At 41.2% G+C, this 20,524-nt stretch overlaps 1 protein-coding gene across 2 annotated transcripts in view; it reads right to left on the bottom strand.

Moving 5' to 3' along the window:
- Positions 1 to 20,524, bottom strand: part of LOC126348303 (ribosome-releasing factor 2, mitochondrial) — a 193,845-nt gene that overhangs the window by 75,851 nt on the left and 97,470 nt on the right. For both annotated transcript variants that reach the window (XM_050002344.1, XM_050002343.1), the window contains one exon: positions 2,565 to 2,783. In XM_050002344.1, the coding sequence (XP_049858301.1) occupies positions 2,565 to 2,783 (219 nt within the window). The remainder of the gene's footprint in view (positions 1 to 2,564; positions 2,784 to 20,524) is intronic.

Raw genomic sequence — 20,524 nt, 5'->3', positions numbered from 1 at the left:
AACCAATAAAAGCATTTGCACAAATATGATAAAGTTTGAAAGTCACAGAGTAAATATTTGTAACCTAATTCACATCACATTCTTCCAGTCAGTAAACGTCTTGTAGTACACACTTTCATAAGTAGCCTATACTCTTCTTCAGTTATCAACCTATTTCCAAACCAAATTTCATCTAAAACAGTTCAGTGGATTTGTCAAGAAAAGGTAACAGGCAAACACATATTTGCACTTACAATACAGTATTAGTATGGATATGGATTTTTATCCCAAAATTGTCAATATAACTGCTTACTAACATTTATCAGTTCTGAAATGCCTCACATGAAAATTCTGGAGGACTGCTGATCAATGTAAGTGATATGGCATAAGGTATGAATATAGTTACATATTTAAAACCTACCAGATAAAACTGACCTATATACCTCTGAATGCAAAAACTGTTACACAATTACAAATTCACTGTACAGCACTAAGATTCAGGCACCAATCCATTCTCTTATTTTAGATACTAAATAAAGATGGCAAGAAAAAAGTTTACTAAAATCATTTACATCAAATGTATTCTTTTCAGCAAGTAGCAGGGGCAGTAACCCATCAGAGAGCAACATTACAACAGCATGCGACATTCATAGGCTATGTTTTTTCTCCTGGTCATGTCCACTAGGACCCCAGTGGTGATAAATAAACTCCTGCAGAACCAGTACTTCAATGTCCAGTTTTCATTTCAACCTGCTACCATTGACTTACTGGACAGATCATCTACTGATTAATATCATGCTGGCTTTCCACAACTGGACTCACTTCTGACTGTCTGTGCATATGCTGTTTACCATTCTCTGCTGTGGATTGGATTTTATATATTACTTCAATTGCACAGACTTGTACGTTGTTGCCTGCTATCAAACGATGCAATGTTACTGCTTGTATTTGCATTTTGTGTGACATCAAGCAGATGATTAAACAGTAGCAGAGTGTTAACACAGCAGTCAGATAACTCTGGACACAAATATCATTGCAGCAAGTAATTGACCTCTAACAGCCCTCCCAAAATTTTATGGCACTATTTTTATCCTCCTCGAATATTTCCCTGCAATTACTCAATAGGACTGTAGTTATGTGACCACCAGAGCCATGTGAACATCTTCAAATGCAAAAACTGTGCCTAAAACCAGTCTTACTGATTCAGGAAATAATGAGCTTGTGGACTGTCTAATCAAATATATTGATTTGCAACTTGTATTGTTTGTGAAAGAAACGAGTGCACATGACATGCTAGTAGGTTTCAGAATCACGTGAAGGATGGCGGCATGAACACCAATCCCCAGCTGATCTCAAATAAACTTTCCCCAGCCTTGGTCTGAAGTGCATCTTGGGTTATGATGCCGCCATCAACTTGCAACAACACTAAACACAGTTCACCAGTCCAGGTACAGTTTTTCACAACTCAAAATTTCAATGGTTAAGTTTCTTCATTGATGGTAATGTCAGCTTCACTAACCCTCAGTGAAACAGTGGCTCTAGAAAGTGCATTTGCTTGTACGTTGTTGTCTTGGACACATTTGATGCATTGTGAACTGTCTGATGGGACTGAAGCTCCTGTCAGTGACTTATCCTATGATATTCCACCAGAGACAGGACTAACCAGCTGCCCACACAAATGAATGGTCACTTCCAGACCGTGGTCAAGAGTAGAGTTGACCGCCCAGTGGAAGAACACATTTCATTTCACTCAGTTCAATGGCTGCTTCACAACGAGTGCCATCTTGCTGGCCCCTCCCCTCTTTGAATTATGTAGAAGGGAGTTTTCCTTGCAATACGTCCTTAGGTACCATAATCTCTCTGGCCTCATTTTCCAATAGCCATTGCCCCACACCAACTTCCACCTCTGCCCATCACCCATAACTTCACCATCCTGCTCCCACACTTCCTCCTTCTGCCTCTGTTCTGTCTCCTCCACCCAATCCATTCCCCCACAACACCATGTGCTGTTTACAGCTACCTCCCCCCCCCCCCCACCCCCACCCCTCCAAAGTGAGTGTGAGTGTGAGTGTGTGTGTGTGTGTGTGTGTGTGTGTGTGTGTGTGTGTGTGAGAGAGAGAGAGAGAGAGAGAGAGAGAGAGAGAGAGAGAGAGAGAGAGGTGGGGGGGGGGGGGGGGGGAGGGAGAGAGTTTCTTTCATCTTATGTAATGTTTACTGCAGAAGAGCTTACAGCATGATCAACAACAAAGCTATTATAATATTTACAGAATAGTATCATTTATCTGGTTGAGATACGCATACAAAGCTATCGTGCCCAGCATACTGCAACTGTCAAGGATCAACTTTGCTGACTCAACTATAGTGATATGGCACAGGAAATTCACTCAGGTTTCATTGCAAAAGCAGTTCTGCCAAGCAACAGCAATTATTCATGAAACTGTTTCCTTAAATTCATAATCCAGTCTTAGACTAAGAAGCTGTTTTTCATTATTGGTACTAGAGATAACAATACAGAAAACTTGAAAGCCAGAAGATGTAAGTTTATAATTATATAACTGAAAGTGGTTTATCTTTACACCACATACCTTGGACATTTTTCCTGAATATATTCGAGCAAAGGTTAATGCCTTTTTTTGATCACTGTGGACGATTTTGAATACTCTTGCACATAAATTGTCTTGGAAAGCTTTGGCTAAATGAGTATTTCGTTTCTCAGGTGATGGAAGAAAATTAATAACTGCATTCATCAGAGGCTGAACACCCATGTTTTTGTATGCACTTCCACATAAAATGGGTACTCCTTTCTGCAACAATAAATAGAAGTAGAAATAGTTGTGAAATAAAGGCAAAAAAGAAAAATGTTTATTTAATAAATAAAAATTAACGTCTGTGACTACGTTACTGTACTTGCCGTGGCACTAGGAGGGGAAGGATGGTGGGCCCATCATGGTGGCTGCCTTTTACCTCTGTGAAAGATCCCTCATACTTATTTGATAGCAAGCCAAGAAGACATAAGGCCATCTTGGAGGGACAGGAAGGAGGAAAATTCCCAACTCTATCTAGCACTGAATTAGGAATCCCCCTGGGTGAAGACTAGTGCTCTACCCACTAGACCACCAGGGCCACAAAAGTCTACTTACCATATATCACTGGACTATTTAGACACAGAAAAATAAGAGTGTGTACGTACTTTTGGAACATTGGATTCCTGAGATTTCACCAAAGAGAGAGGAAACGTATTCAATAAATGGAATTGTGGAAGGATAATGCAGAAAAATCAATTAGTGAGTTTGAAGATGACTCAGCAGAAGAAGAGGAGAAAGAAATTCATAATGAAACACAAAATAGAAGAAGACTTCTGAAAATGTAAGAAGTCAGATGTAGGAGAGAGACCAATCAACAAGTAAGAGATTATGCAAATGGAGATTCACAATACAAATGTTTGCAAGGTAAAAAAGTAAGAAAAGGATACCTAAAAGCCCATATTGTTGGCACAGGCATATATTATTATGTTGCAGGGCATGGTGAGTGGAAAGCTACTGTGTGTTGCCAGCATAGACACTTGTATATATTCATTAACCCTTCCTGCTAAAATAGTACTCATCATTCTGGCACAAAATCTGAGCAAATTGGTTGAGAAGCGAAACCATATTCACTTTGCTGCAGAACATGTACAAAAAAAAAAACAGATGTAGTGTCTGCTGTTACTGCTTTGGGCCCTGGCTATCACCACAGCCACTAACCATACGCTCATGTACCACAGGCTGCCACAATTCCTACATGCTTATAACTCTTTCTCTGGAGATCACACAAACACAATCTCCATCTACAGACATATGTTGGGTTGTTTACAATTGAACTTCTAGCAGCTGCTATAGTACCCAGTGGCACCAACCTCCCAGTCAGATGTGCAAGCTTTGCCGCAAACGATGTCATGGCTCTGCACTTAATCGCATCCATGAGTCATAGGCCTCCACTGACATCCCTCTGCTGGGAGAGTATTTCTGTCCAACTGCTCTGCAGCAGTCTTATCTCATGACGTGCCTAGCAGCTCCTCAATTCCAGTTCCCTTGCTGAGCAGTCTTCACTTCTGGCTTACATCAACCACATCTAGAGGCTCGTCATTTGGAGTTCTCATCACCGAGCCAATGAGGAGTCTCTCACTGCAGCATTCACAGACCCTTGAGCACCATACGCTCAATATCACCAACAGATTCACAGGATTTGGCTCACCACGGCTAACAGCCTCACAGAGTTTGGCTCTGCATCACCAATAGTTTCCCAGATTTTGGACTTCGCTATCCTTGAGCACTCTATGCTTGCCACCTCACTCAAGGACTCTCAGCCCACATAAAGCAGTGCAACTCATATCTCTAGAAATTGTGCTGCAGTATTCTGACCATTGGAATTTGAATCAGTTAATACAATTCATGTCTCTAGAAACCATGCTATTATATTCTGTTTGTTGAACTTAATAAACATACAACTACTCCTTGTAAACTAGGCACTTCAACTGTAGCACATTCCTTCCTCTCAGTCATGAACACTAAAATGGCAGTGAGCATAACTGGCTTCAGGATTACGGCCAACAAGTGACTGGTGTCCAAATCGTCAAATATTTTGCTCTTGACCAGAGTAGTCGTCCATTTGTACGCACTGATAAGGAGTTTTGCTGAGTTCTGCTGTATACATGTGCTCTTAATGCCTGCTGTCACCTTTCAGTATGGCACTACAACTCTTAGACATACCGATGCAGCTCCTGCTTCACTTCCAGCATTTACAAAATGGCACCGAGCTATGATGGACGCAAACGCATCCGGATGTTGGCCTCAGCCCAGCACTGATGGCATAGCCCCTGCTACCTCGGGAATCCAACAAGATTTGGAATCACAGCCTGCCTCCTTCATATGGGTGAAACTGTATTTCAGTGCCTCTGCAATTCACAATGATGCTCAGCAACAAGCTTTGCTTCTCACTTACTCTGGTCGTCCTACCTATAATGCTCTTTAGTTCCTCAATCCCAGTAAGGACCTCGTTACACTGTTCCACGGGTAATTAAGGTACCAATTCACTGTCTATTATGATACTTCTCATGCTCCTGCATTAAACTCCCTTTTCTGAGGCACCTCCCTTGACGCCACTGGACTCGTTCCTCATCATGCCTGTGTGTTCACTTTTCTATGCACAGGTACACACTTAGTAAAGCACATCATCCGCAGCACATTCCCTAGCTCCCTGTCAAGTCTGACTCCTTAGCCATATGCCACCAGCACATCCACCACTAATGCATCTGCCACCAGCCTACTTCCAGCCGCCCTTCCGTCACCAGCACCAGTGATGCCAGCAGCAGCACTACTGGCACGAGTGCCACTAACACCACTGCCACTGTCTCCAGTACCTGCAACTCCAGCAATTCTGGCTCCATTGCCTCCAGAGCTATTGCTGATACCCTGTTCATATCTATAGTGCCTTCATCACTCTCCCACGGATCTTCCATTCCGAATGTGTGTCACGAACCACCTGAGTATAGCACATTCGTCAATCCTGGTCTCTTCGTGCTGGATACTTCTCCGGGCCTCGTGGTACGGATAGTGAGGATGATGGTTCTGTGATAGTAGTCTCCAACCATCCCACCGCATTCCAGAAATGGCACCATGTACCTTCTCTCACTCTTTCAGCTGCTGTCTCCAGCATCTCATGGCACACTTTTCTCCTTTCCACATTGCAGAACCCACATGCTTGTGGTCTGGCTTCCACAAGCCTTCAGCCTCTGGTTACATCTGCCTGTGACTCATCCCACCAATGGCACTGGGTGCAGCCACAGTGACCTCTTGCTCTGTGCAGGGCTCTTCAAGCCCTCCTCAGGCCCCCAGCTGGACTTTCCTCAGCCTTCAGTTGTGCAGTCTCGGAAATTTTAATGCAGACCCAGGTCACAGCAGGCCCTGCCTCCATTGCTGCCTTCAATACTCAAAATAATCTTCCACAACAATGAAATATCACGTTCATCACTGCCCCAGCAGCCAGGTCAAAATACCCAGATGAGAACACTGTACGTCACTCTTTTCCGGGTTCAGTCTTCCCAGTTCTTATCTGAGCCAGACTCATGTCATGGCCGCAACCAAGCTTCCTGCCTCTAACCAAACCTGGGTCCAGGCCTCCACCATCACCAGCAACCATGCCAGTGACTGCCTTCCCAACCCTGGGGCACCTCTGAAGTCAAGTCTTCTTCAACATGGTTACACCATCTCTCTCTTAGGGGAGCAGGGGTGCTGTGGGCCCTTGTTATTGCCCTGCCACAACTCCAGCCCACTTATATCTCTTCCCCTGGAAATCGTGTGAAAGCTCCTGAGATTACATGAAAACAATATGCACCAACAGACACATGCTGGGTCGCTCACAATCAAATCCCCAGCAGCTGCCACAATACCCAGTGATGCCAACATCATCCACAGACCCAAGCATTGCTGCCATTTCGTCCATCCTCAAGCACCCTACTCTCACCGATTACTAGTGCCTTCATGGACTACATCCATACTCAAGCACCCTATCCTCACTGATGCCTACGGTCTTCACGGCTACATCCATCCTCTAGTACCCTACACTCACCCATTGTATGGCCACCATGGACTATATCCATCCTCAGCCACACTATACTCCCTATTGCTGACGACTTCACAGACTTTGGTTTACTGATGCCGATGGCTCCAAGGGTTTCAGACTTTGTCATTCCCAAGCACACTATTCTCACCATTGTCAGACTGAACCAAGTAGCACATCTCACATCTGTACAAATCATGTTATTGTATTCTGTTAACTGGACTTAATAGACATATAACTGTTCTTTCCTACCTGGGAATTTCTTCTGTAATGTGTCTGTCCTTCTCACTCAAAAAACTAAAGTTATGACAGTAGATAAAATCACTATATGCAAGATGGTCTAGTGTAGTAAACAGATCCTTAAAATTCCATATTCACACAGACTCCTTTTTATTGCACAGTTTATACAATAAGCATTTTTTAAAAGTGTTAAGTGTGATTTGAAAGAATGGAAAATCTGGCATGGAATTACAACAGTATGAATTTATAGAGGAGGTGCTGAACAGCAGACAGGCACATTTCCAGACAGTTATATATTATTTAGCTTTCAAACTCAGTAAGTCATTTGTCAGCCACACACACACACACACACACACACACACACACACACACACACACACACACGCACACAAAGTTGCACACATGCACTCACGTCTCTAGGCACAGTGGCCCAACAGATGAGTAGCGATCTTGGCTGTGGTGTGTAGTACGGGTACGAAAGAGGTGTGGGTAAGGAGGGGGAGGCATACAGTGGTAGGGGTTGGGGAAAGTGCTGTAGTGCTGCCTGTAGAAGTGTGCTGTTACAAGGCAGGCCAGGATGGTAGGCTTCTAGGTTCAGCACAGCCCCCCAACCCTACCTCACTATCTATCCCTCCCTCAACCTCACACCTCTTCTGCAGCCTCAGCCTCACTACCTGTCCCAGCCATGATCATCACATCACTCAGTCAGGCCTCAGTGCCTAGAGTGTTGTGCGTGTATGTGTAATGGGGGCAGGGGGGGGGGGGGGGGGTGAGTTTACATCTGATGAAGGACTTGGTCCAATAGTTTAATAACATCCAAAAGGCTGCTTTCAAGTGTGCCCATCTGCTATTTAACACTGCCTTTAAGTCTGACTTAGAAATTACTGGGCACAACAAACAGCATACCTATTTCATGAGTTGCTCTTGAGTTCTTTCTGAGATATACTGTTTGTATGTTGTATTTAGTGACTGGCTCTCTTACTCCAAAGTTAAATACATTTTTTTTAATTGCATAATGTCCAGTTTTCACATCATTTGGTTTGTTAAGTAGGATCAGAATCTGAATTTTATTTTCTCATAACATAGATGTTATATCATTGATTCAGTGTATAGGAGACTTCTTAGTTTCTAATTATAATGGATAATATAAAGAATACAACATTTATTATACCTGCAAAATATGTGGAGATATATATCTTGTTTATCCTGCTCATATAGTCAGACCACATTAAAATATTCACCAACAGAGTAATAGCATTTCTGTACCAGATTGGTACATAATTTATTTTTATTGACTGAGTTTCAATCTTTCAAAAATTTATGTTTTTCAGCTTCCTGCATATTTTTATTCCCATATATTTCCAGGTATGTGCAATGCTTCAAACTAACAATGGTACACTATTTTTTGTGTCTATGCCAGGAGCATTGCCTAAAACGTACATAGCAAATGCCATGCTGTTTAGTTTATTTTTTAGACAGTCTATGTGTGTGGGTCATGACGAGTTTCAGTCGAGCAGCATTCCTGAGAATTGTACATGTTCTGCTTTGATTGGTTCCACACTTCTGTGCATGATTTGAATACCATTTATTTCAGTCTATTTTGTCTTAAACTGCATCATCTGTGCTTTTGAAATATTTATTTTCAGGCCATTCTGATGGAACCAGATCTCTAGGTTTTCTGGAGTTCTTATGACACTCCGCATTTTTTTATTTTCAATCAAGGCTGATTTGATAGATTTCATCTATGTTTATGGGTAACTTATTTATGTAAAAAAGAAAAAGGATTGGGCCTAGCCTTGTCATAATCCCCCCCCCCCCCCCCTCTCTCTGAAGCAGTTCTCCACTTTGAGAAATACTTCTCTTCACTTGATGTTACGACAACCTTTTCCTTCCTCCCTATGAAATATGACAAACCTCTATAATGCTCTACCCAGGAGACAACTTACATTCAAAATGAAATATAAATACTTTATCTTTAAAAATAAGAAAATGAATGAAAAGTTTTACATTATTTCACACACATTATTGCAAAACCCCCATATGTTCGTGGTCAGAACTCATATTTACACAACAGATTAACTCCCTTTCCCAACCACATTTCACCTAGTTCTTCTCTGAACCCCAAGCAGTTTTCTTCTATGTTAATTTCCATCTTACGGCAGCATTAAACTTTGAGCATAAACTGTGGCATTTAACTCTGGGCAACATCCAACAACCATCCCCATCTCCACTTCCACAATTGCCACATATTTCATGTATTATGGAGCCATCCCTACAGCTGAGGTATCTGCAATAATTGTGATTAGACTAGATTAGATTAGTTTTTCATTCCATAGATCCGTGTTAAGGAGATCCTCGTGGATGTGGAACATGTCACTTTTTTTTTTTTTTAAGCTGAATTAACAATACTAATAGTATAAATATATACAACACATCATTTGTTTCTATTAAAAAATTCATAAATGGAGTAGGAGTTGGCCACCAGTAAGTCTTTCAGGCTCCTTTTAAACTGATCTTTATTTGTAACTAAATTTTTTATGTTTGCTGGCAAGTTATTGAAGATGAGTGTTCCCGAGTAGTGGACCCCTTTTTGAACTAAAGTAAGTGCTTTTAAGTCCTTGTGCAGATCATTTTTGTTTCTGGTATTGTATGTATGAACTGAGCTGTTTGTTGGAAAAAGAGATATATTATTTAGGACAAATTTCGTTAAGGAGTGGATATACTGACAGGCAGTAGTTAGTATACCCAGTTCTTTGAAGAGGTTTCTACAAAACGTCCGTGAGTTTACTCCACAAATAATACAAATAATATCCACTACCACTCATCATCTAAAAGCTTCAGTAGATTACTCGGATGGGGCTGTAACATCCCCAAACCAAGCCCTTAAATGAGACAATCTCTCCCTGACATCTTGTCTATAGCAACTATCATTGCCTTCAGTTGACCTTCTAACCTCATCAACATCTTTATCAAACTGAATGAAATTCCCAGACCACCATCTCTTCTCCACAACCCATCACCACTTTTTCAATGTGAAGTGGTTAACATTTATGATAATTCAATAGTCAATCACCTTTTCTGCACTTCCTCCTCCTGATACTCTTTTGCACCATCTTCTTCTCTTCTCTCTCTCTCTCTCTCTCTCTCTCTATCGCTTCCTTATTCTCTTTCTGTACATTCTTTAATTGCATTCTTCTTTTCATCTTCTTTCATTTTCTCTTCAACTTTTAACCCACAGTTGACACAGTGTGTACTAAAATACAATACAAATACCTCCTACTCCCTCTGAGAGCTTCTTTTCTCCTCATGTTAAGTATCTCACCCCTCCACACTACCTATCTTGCAATCTCTTCCAACCATTTCCTATTCCCTTTATGAGAAAGAAACCTATGGCACAGAAATTCAGGAATACCAGCAGTATTTAATAAGAGAGGCACCACACGAAGTCAAGTACAGGACAGCCTTAACGTCATTTTTATAAAACAGTTAAGGTATAGCAATGTATTATGCATGAGATATAGCATATCCATATTGAAGAACTAATACTTGTTACAAAAGAAGTAAACGGTGAAAAGTTTTACTCATATTACTTAATTATAGTTCAAGGTACAGAAAAATGTACAATGTAGAAAAAAACTGGGCTCAAATATTTAAATGACTGACACAAAATGAAGTATTCCAAATTTAATGAACAGGAGAACTGTTCTTAATAGAAAAAGCTGTGAATGGAAACTGTTCATGTGATCAACAAATCTCCGTGCTCTTTGGAATCTACTCTCACAGAATGCCAAAAAAATGCTTTTTGGATTAGTTTTATATTGGTTATTTTGTACATGTATCCTTTTCAGATTATAAAATGGCCTCAGTGGTTTATTTCATGGAGTAGTAGCACTTCTTGCCTTAAAATGTTGTGGATAGAACATGTGTGAACAAATGACACTAAGAGAAATGTTGCACTATTTCAAAACTGGCATCTAACTGGAAAAGTGAAAGCTTGCTTTTTTCCCCAGACCAAGCTCCATGTTAAACATAATCCTACCCTTTAAATTATTATATGTTTTGAATCCCACATAACAATGTGTCTAAGCACAAAGCTTTAATGGTGTGTAGGAATACTGAAACTTTCTATTTGTGGATGCTATAATGTTGCTTGAAATTTAAATTTTCAAGTTTATAGCAGTTATCTTGTCAAAAAACAAAACTTTTCAAAACTTTACAGTGAAGTAACAGTTACTTTCATGCAGTATTATGGCTGCAAATGTCCAAACTTAGGCCCCAGCTAATTTAACAATTTTTTTTTCTGGTCCAGTACTTGACATGGATATCAAGCTATTTACATTTGTTGTTGATGTGGTTTTCAATCCGAAAACTGGTTTGATGCAGTTCTCCATGCTACTCTATCCTGTGCAAGTCTCTTCATCTCTGAGTAACTGCTGCAAACCACAAGCCACATCCTTCTGAATCTGCTTACTGTATTCATCTCTTGGTCTCCCTTCATGAATCTCCCCCCCCCCCCCCCCCCCCAGTACTAAATTGGTGATTCCTTTATGTCTCAGAATGTGTTCTACGAAGCGATCCCTTCTTCTAGTCAGGTTACACCACAAATTTCTCTTCTCCTCAATTCTGTTCAGTACCTCCTCATTAGTTACGTGATCTACACATCTAATCTTCAGCATTATTTTGTAGCACCAAATTTCAAGAGCATTTACATCTACACTTTCCAAATCATGCTGAAGACCATGACATGATGTGGCCATAGAAACTACTGTTTTCTGTTTTCTACGTAGTTCTCCTAAAATATCCTTTATGCAGGGTGTAGTAAACATTTAAAGAGATGATTCAATAAAATATATCCAACATTTGCAAAATATTTGAAAAGATGCTTCTTGATATACCAGAAATGTTCAGAAATTATGTGTACTGTGACCTTAATGGGCTATGTTTTTTTGAGTGTGGGCAACAATGAGTAGTTGAAGGGCGAGATCCCTGACCAGAGTGTGCACCATTGGAACACAGTAGTACGTAAAAGCACATTTAGCATCCAGTTATATGAAAGGTGTCAGTAAGAAATCATGTCAAGTGTGGGCCATTTATTGTGATCCATTTCCTACTCATGGAACTACATCTACATCTACATCTACTTGATTACTCTACTGTTCACAATAAAGTGCCTGGCAGAAGGCTCAATAATACACCTTCAAGCTATCTCTCCATTGTTCCACTCTCGAACAGCGTGCAGGAAAAACAAGCATTTAAATTTTTCTGTGTGAGCCCTGATTTCTTGTATTTCATCGTGAGTATCATTTCTCTCTATGTAGGTGGATGCCAACAGAATGTTTTCGCAATCGGAGGAGAAAATTGGTGATTGAAATTTCAGGAGAAGATCCCATCGCACAAACAATGACTTTCTTTTACAGATTGTCACTCCAACTCACCTGTCATGTCTGTGGCACTATCTCCTCTATTTCACAATAGTACATACACGAGCTCCCCTTCTTTGAACTTTTTTGATGTCATTCGTCAGTCCCACCTGATGCGGATCCCACACCGCACAGCAATACTCCAGAATAGGGCATACAAAAATGATGTAAGCAGTCTCTCTAGTTGACCCATTGCACCTTCTAGGTGTTCTACCAATGAACTGCGGTCTTTGGTTTGCTTTACGCACAATATTATTTATGTGATAATTCCAATTTAGGTTATTTGTAATTGTTATCCCTAAGTATTTAGTTGAATTTACAGCCTTAAGATTTGTGTGACTTATTGTGTAACTGAAATGTAGTGGATTTCTTTTAGTACTAAAATATATCTAAAAACAAAGATGATGTGACTTACCAAACAAAAGCGCTGTCAGGTCGATAGACACACAAACAAACACAAACATACACACAAAATTCAAGTTTTCGCAACCAACGGTTGCTTCTTCAGGAAAGAGGGAAGGAGACGGAAAGATGAAAGAATGTGGGTTTTAAGGGAGAGGGTAAGGAGTCATTCCAATCCCGGGAGCGGAAAGACTTACCTTAAGGGGAAAAAAGGACAGGTATACTCTCGCACACACACACATATCTATCCGCACATACACAGACACAAGCAGACATTTGTAAAGGCAAAGAGTTTGGGCAGAGATGTCAGTCGAGGTGGAAGTACACAGGCAAAGATGATGTTGGAAGACAGGTGAGGTATGAGCGGCAGCAACTTGAAATTAGCGGAGGTTGACGCCTGGCGGATAACGAGAAGAGAGGATATACTGAAGGGTAAGTTCCCATCTCCAGAGTTCTGACAGGTTGGTGTTAGTGGGAAGTATCCAGATAACCCGAATGGTGTAACACTGTGCCAAGATGTGCTGGCCGTGCACCAAGGCATGTTTAGCCACAGGGTGATCCTCATTACCAACAAACACTGTCTGCCTGTGTCCATTCATGCGAATGGACAATTTGTTGCTGGTCATTCCCACATAGAAAGCTTCACAGTGTTGGCATGTCAGTTGGTAAATCACGTGGGTGCTTTCACATGTGGCTCTGCCTTTGATCGTGTACACTTTCCAGGTTACAGGACTGGAGTAGGTGGTGGTGGGAGGGTGCATGGGACAGGTTTTACACTGGGGGTGGTTACAAGGGTAGGAGCCAGAGGGTAGGGAAGGTGGTTTGGGGATTTCATAGGGATGAACTAAGAGGTTACAAAGGTTAGGTGGACGGTGGAAAGACACTCTTGGTGGAGTGGGGAGGATTTCATGAAGGATGGATCTCATTTCAGGGCAGGATTTGAGGAAGTCGTATCCCTGCTGGAGAGCCACATTCAGAGTCTGATCCAGTCCCGGAAAGTATACTGTCACAAGTGGGGCACTTTTGTGGTTCTTCTGTGGGAGGTTCTGGGTTTGAGGGGATGAGGAAGTGGCTCTGGTTATTTTCTTCTGTACCAGGTTGGGAGGGTAGTTGCGGGATGCGAAAGCTGTTTTCAGGTTGTTGGTGTAATGGTTCAGGGATTCCGGACTGGAGCAGATTCGTTTGCCACGAAGACCTAGGCTGTAGGGAAGGAACCGTTTGATGTGGAATGGGTGGCAGCTGTCATAATGGAGGTACTGTTGCTTGTTGGTGGGTTTGATGTGGACAGATGTGTGAAGCAGGCCATTGGACAGATGGAGGTCAACATCAAGGAAAGTGGCATGGGATTTGGAGTAGGACCAGGTGAATCTGATGGAACCAAAGGAGTTGAGGTTGGAGAGGAAATTCTGGAGTTCTTCACTGTGAGTACAGATCATGAAGATGTCATCAATAAATCTGTACCAAACTTCGGGTTGGCAGGCCTGGGTAACCAAGAAGGCTTCCTCTAAGCGACCCATAAATAGGTTGGCATATGAGGGGGCCATCCTGGTACCCATGGCTGCTCCCTTTAATTGTTAGTATGTCTGGCCTTCAAAAGTGAAAAAGTTGTGGGTCAGGATGAAGCTGGCTAAGGTAAGGAGGAAAGAGGTTTTAGGTAGGGTGGCAGGTGATCGGCGTGAAAGGAAGTGCTCCATTGCAGCGAGGCCCTGGACATGCGGAATATTTGTGTACAAGGATGGTTTCCGGGGGTAACAGATTGGGTAAGGATTCCAGGCATTCGAGAAAGTGGTTGGTGTCTTTGATGAAGGATGGGAGACTGCATGTAATAGGTTGAAGGTGTTGATCTATGTAGGCAGAGATACATTCTGTGGGGGCTTGGTAGACAGCTACAATGGGACGGCCAGGATGATTGGGTCTGTGAATTTTAGGAAGAAGGTAGAAGGTAGGGGTGCGGGGTGTCGGTGGGGTCAGGATGTTGATGGAGTCAGGTGAAAGGGTTTGTAGGGAGCCTAAGGTTCTGAGGATTCCTTGAAGCTCCACCTGGACATCAGGAATGGGATTACCTTGGCAAACTTTGTATGTAGTGTTGTCTGAAAGCTGATGCAGTCCCTCAGCCACATACTCTCGACGATCAAGTACCATGGTCATGGAACCCTTGTCCGCCGGAAGAATGATGATGGATCGGTCAGCCTTCAGATCATGGATAGCTTGGGCTTCAGCAGTGATGATGTTGGGAGTAGGATTAACGTTTCTTAAGAAGGATTGAGAGGCAAGGCTGGAAGTCAGAAATTCCTGGAAGGTTTGCAGAGGGTGATTTTGAGGAAGAGGAGGTGGGTCCTGCTGTGATGGAGGATGGAACTGTTCCAGGCAGGGTTCAATTTGGATAGTGTCTTGGGGAGTTGGATCATTAGGAGTAGGATTAGGATCATTTTTCTTCATGGCAAAGTGATATTTCCAGCAGAGAGTATGAGTGTAGGACAGTAAATCTTTGATGAGGGCTGTTTGGTTGAATCTGGGAGTGGGGCTGAAGGTGAGGCCTTTGGAAAGGACAGAGGTTTCGGATTGGGAGAGAGGTTTGGAGGAAAGGTTAACTACTGAGTTAGGGTGATGTGGTTCCAGATTGTGTTGATTGGAATTTTGAGGTTTTGGAGGGAGTGGAGCTGGAAGTGGGAGATTGAGTAGATGGGAGAGACTGGGTTTGTGTGCAATGAGAGGAGGTTGATGTTTGCTGGGAAGGTTGTGAAGGGTGGGTGAGTTGCCTTTCCGGAGGTGGGAAACCAGGAGATTGGATAGTTTTTGAGGTGGAGGGTGGCATGCTGTTCTAGTTTGCGGTTGGCCTGTAGGAGGATGCTCTGAACAGCCAGTGTGGATGTGGGAGAGGAAAGATTGAGGACTTTTATTAAGGATAGGAGTTGACGGGTGTGTTCATTGGCTGAGTTGATGTGTAGGTGAAGGATTAGGTGGGTGAGGGCAATGGATTGTTCATTTTGGAACTGGTATAGGGACTGATGGAAAAAAGGGTTAGTACTAAAGTGGATAACTTCACACTTTTCTTTATTCAGGGTCAACTGCCACTTTTCGCACCATACAGATATCTTATCTAAATCATTTTGCAAGTTGTTTTGATCATCTGATGACTTTACAAGACAGTAAGTGACAGTATCATTTGCAAACAAGCTAATAGGGCTACTCAGATTGTCTCCTATGTCTTTAATAGAGATCAGGAACAATAGATGGCCTATAAAACTTCCTTGGGGAGCACATGATATTACTTCTGTGTTACTCGATGACTTTCTGTCTATTACTATGAACTGTGGCCTTTCTGACAGGAAATCACGAATCCATTCGCACAACTGAGGTGATATTCCATAGGCACGCAGTTCAGTTAGAAGATGCTTTTGAGGAACGGTGTTGAAAGCCTTCTGTAAATCTAAAAATATGGAATCAATTTGACATTCCCTGTCAATAGCACTCATTACGTCATGAGTATAAAGAGCTAGTTGTGTTTCACAATAACAATGTTTTCTGAATCCATGCTAACTATGTGTCAATAAATCGTTTTCTTCAAGGTAACTCATAATGTTCAAACACAGTATATGTTCTAAAACCCTAAAGCAAACTGATATTAGTGATATGGGGCTGTAATTCAGTGGATCACTCCTAATCCCTTTTTTAGGAATTGGTGTTACTTGAGCAATTTTCCATCCTTTAGGTACAAAACTTTCTGTGAGCGATCGGTTGTATATAATTGCTAAATATGCAGCATTTGTATCAGCATAACACATACTGAAATTTTTGCACCAAAAATAGCTTACAGTGAAGGTGTTATTACCAGAACGAGATATGTTTAAGTGGTGTACAGAGTTTAGGGGAGCCAGAACAAATGTCCGTGGCGAACAGAGCTGAGGCAGACTTTTGATTTTGACTCATGAGTAGAGGTACTTGTTTCCCGTGAAGCACAAAATCAAGAAATTTTTATGAAATCTTACTAGTTTTTCTCAAAACACCAAACTATTTACCTTTAAGCAAAATCATGAAGTAGTCTATGAAATTGTGTGCAATCACACCATTTGAAGTTAACAGCAGAAATTCAATTCAAGTTTTGGCAATGAAATCAAAATATCAGTGACAATCAATTCTACACCACCTCGACATATATCAATTTCTTTTATTACATCAAGTATTGTTAACTTAATTTCCTGTGCAGGGAAATATGACATTCAACAATGTCCGGCACATTCTTTGATCTGCTGGTGTACCGCATGTTGAAAATTTTTGCTGAGCACCTGTGCAGTCAGTCTTACATTTTCTAATTTGTTTTTGTGCTGCAATTTGTTAAAATGATAGTGATAGTTATTGATCAAGAAAAAGAATTTCCATGAGAAGGACTTCATGTGTTTGAGAAAACTAGATAGATACTTATGTGCAAATACCACAATGAGTGAAATGAGTGCCAGAGAAAGGACACATGCCTAAAACATACAACAATTCTTCCCATAAGAAGAAAAAGGAGGAGGCACTAAAGATGACAGGTGTCAAAAGATAAGTTTTTCTCACAGATATCATTGCAGTGGCAAAACGAGTGAAAACCAACCAAAGAGATCATTTTAAAAAACAACTTGAGCTTTCACCGAGATCAATATTTCACTGGAAATGTTGATTAGCCAAAGCTGAGAGTGTGGATGAACCAATACATATTACATTTGTGTAATATGGAGGGGAGTAAATAAGAGTTTGACTTATAATGGTGACAGTTTGATTGTGAGGCTTCAGAGCATCAATTTCCCTAGTGTTATTAAAAATAGACACACATGGTTTTATGTAAAGAAATATTACTGGGAAGGAAGATAATTCCATCATACTTGCTATAATCCACAATTCTGCCCCAAAAACTATTCTTACTTTCACAGCAAGAACAAGACACAGACGTGGTGAATCATCAAAATTCAAGCTTTTCTGTGTTACCAACCGTCATGTGTCAAGATTTTTAAAATGTGGAAACAGAATGATCTACACAACCTAACCAAACTGCCATGCATCAGGATTTTATAATGTTCACAGCATGAAGTTTTGGCATGATGTATCGATGATGACAACCCTCTATTTACATGTCGATGAGTCAGCTGCAATGAAGCACAAATGCTGCACAGTCACTGTGTTGGTTGTCAAAAGCCCCACAATTGAAGAATTATCCACATTACTTCATCGTATCCCTTAATACATTTACGTGGTTTTTGGAATCGAACTGAATATACTTCGCATACACAGTATGTTAATTATTACTCTGCTATTAGACATGGAAAAAGATGAAGACTGGTGAGCTGAAACCATTGAATGCAAATGTAATCGCAGGCACAATACATGCAGCACAAATGATGACTGAACATCCACAGGAACATTTTAAGATCTGATTTCAGTATTACATGGAAAATTAGGAACTATATGGTCATGCTACTTTTCTTGTCCACTGACAATTAGGCTTCAAAGACAAGGAAATTAATAATTTAAATCCTTAAACAGTGTTACATAGTTCTCTAATATCAGATCTATTGAAATTTGAAGGTGCTGGAGACTTGCCCTCAGCTGGAAGACTGCAGGAAGTTTCTGCACCTCACATCATCAAAGAGGAGGAGGAAAGATAAAAAGAAGCTGTGAAAGATGAGAGAGTATCAGTTCTTTGTGGTGATATGACAGGCAGAAAAGGGTAGCGTATGTTCATGGTACAATTTAGAATTTGTTTGGTGGGGGAGTGACAGTTATTGCAAATGGTACAGAGGGTTCACAAGCAATTATGGGTGCAATTCAGAAACTTGAAATTCACTACCAAACTGTAGTTTCTATAACTTCAGATTCAGATTGTTATATGGGCAAGTATATTAACACAATTAGGGTTTTAGTTTCAGAAGGTTTAGTACATACATGGTATTAGGCTCATATAAACATCTTCCATAATATCCAGAAGAGAAAGCATGCATACATTCAATTCTCATATCAGAAATATGTAGGTGAATCCACAGGAGCTAAATTTTTCCCTATTCCTTCCATACGCAGATGAGATTCATGGTTTAAAAGTGTTGAGTGTCTTGGAAAATTTCTCAATGACATACAATATAACCCTGCTTTTAAATTCCCAGAATTAATGTTTCCCCGCCATTTATGACATTTTCTATCATTACCATCAAACTTCCTGTGCCGACAATGTTAATTTGTACCCAGTTTTGTGTCAACATACTTATGATTCTCCCGTTATTTATGCATTACGAAAAAATGTTTATGGAGAAAAACTGATGCTGGCATGACGTTGGACATCCAGTAGTGTTTACAAATAGCACATGGTTAAGTTTCTTTACACCAGGGCACTCTACTCAGCGGATTTGAACCAGTAAATATGTTAAAGGTGGAACAACTCGTGCCATATTTCCCACCACTGCCAAGTTCTACTTGGTGTGATGGCTGATGGGAGTAATTAGGTTCGTTCAAATCAAGATATTATAACCAATAACAACCATTTCTAAACTGTCTGTACTGTGCAAATGCAATTTCGTGATTGTTGTGATCATAGTGACACTTTTGTTGAATCATAATTAGCATTTTTCGACATTTGGCCACTTGGAGCATTAGTTGATGCTGTCATTCACTTTACATTGCTCAAATGTTTTTAGTTGAAACACAGCTCCGGTTATGTATCTTTTTCATGCTGAGCAAAATATGTTTTGACAATTTATTCTCATTGTCATGAGCAGCATTTACATGTGTATTTTTGTGATGTAACACAAACAAACAATATGAGTAATAGCTTGTATGTGTGTGAATTTCTACATAACTTAGAAGGCGCAGTACCTGATAACCTCAAAAAGACAACTACAGTGCAAGAGATGCAGAATAACACATATTCAAGCACCACACGCAATACTTATGTACACATTTACACTTGACATCAAGAAAAAACTTCTCAATATGCGTCATGTTAAGCATGAAAAAATATGCAACTAGTGCAGTATTTCAAACAATGGAAAATCCAGGATGGAATGTAACAATACGAGAGAAAGAAAGTTGCTACTCACCATATAGTGGAGATACTGAGCCGCAATAAGCACAAGATTCATACAAAACATAGCTTTCGGTCATTAAGGCCTTTGTGGCCTTTGTCAGCAGTACACACACATACATACACACACACACACACACACACACACACACACACACACACACACACACACACACACACACACGCAAGTGAGTCTCAGAGAGCTGAAACTACACTACAAGCAGAAGCACTAGTGGATGATGGGAGTAGCGACTGGGTGGGGGTAAGGAGGAGGTTGGGGTGGGGGAGGGGGAGAGGGATAGTATGGTAGAAGTGGCGGACAGTGAAGTGTTGCAGTTTAGACGTAGGGTAGGAGAGAAGGTGCGGAGGGGGGGAGGTGGTAAGTAGTGGAAAGGAGAGAAATAAAAACAAAAGAAATTAAAAGACTGGTTGTGGTGGTCAAAATGACGGCTGTGTAGTACTGGAATGGGAACAGGGAGGGGGCTGGATCGGTGAGGACAGTGACTAACGAAGGTTGAGGACAGGAGGGTTATGGGAACATAGGATGTATTGCAGGAAAAGTTCCCACCTGCGCAATTCAGAAAAGCTGGTGGTGGTGAGAAGGATCCATATGGCACAGGCTGTAAAGCAGTCATTGAGATGGGGGGGTATCATGTTCGGCAGCGTGTTCAGCTACAAGGTCGTCCACTTTTTTGGCCACAGTTTGTCAGTGGCCGTTCATGCAGGCAGACAGCTTGTTGGTTGTCATGCCTACATAGAATGCAGCACAGTAGTTGCAATTTAGCTTATAGATCACATGATTGGTTTCACAGGTAGCCCTGCCTTTGATGTGACAGGT

The sequence above is a fragment of the Schistocerca gregaria genome, chromosome 1 (assembly GCF_023897955.1).
Source record: "Schistocerca gregaria isolate iqSchGreg1 chromosome 1, iqSchGreg1.2, whole genome shotgun sequence".
Classification (NCBI taxonomy): Eukaryota; Metazoa; Arthropoda; class Insecta; order Orthoptera; family Acrididae; genus Schistocerca; species Schistocerca gregaria.
This window is presented reverse-complemented; position numbering and strand designations above follow the sequence as displayed.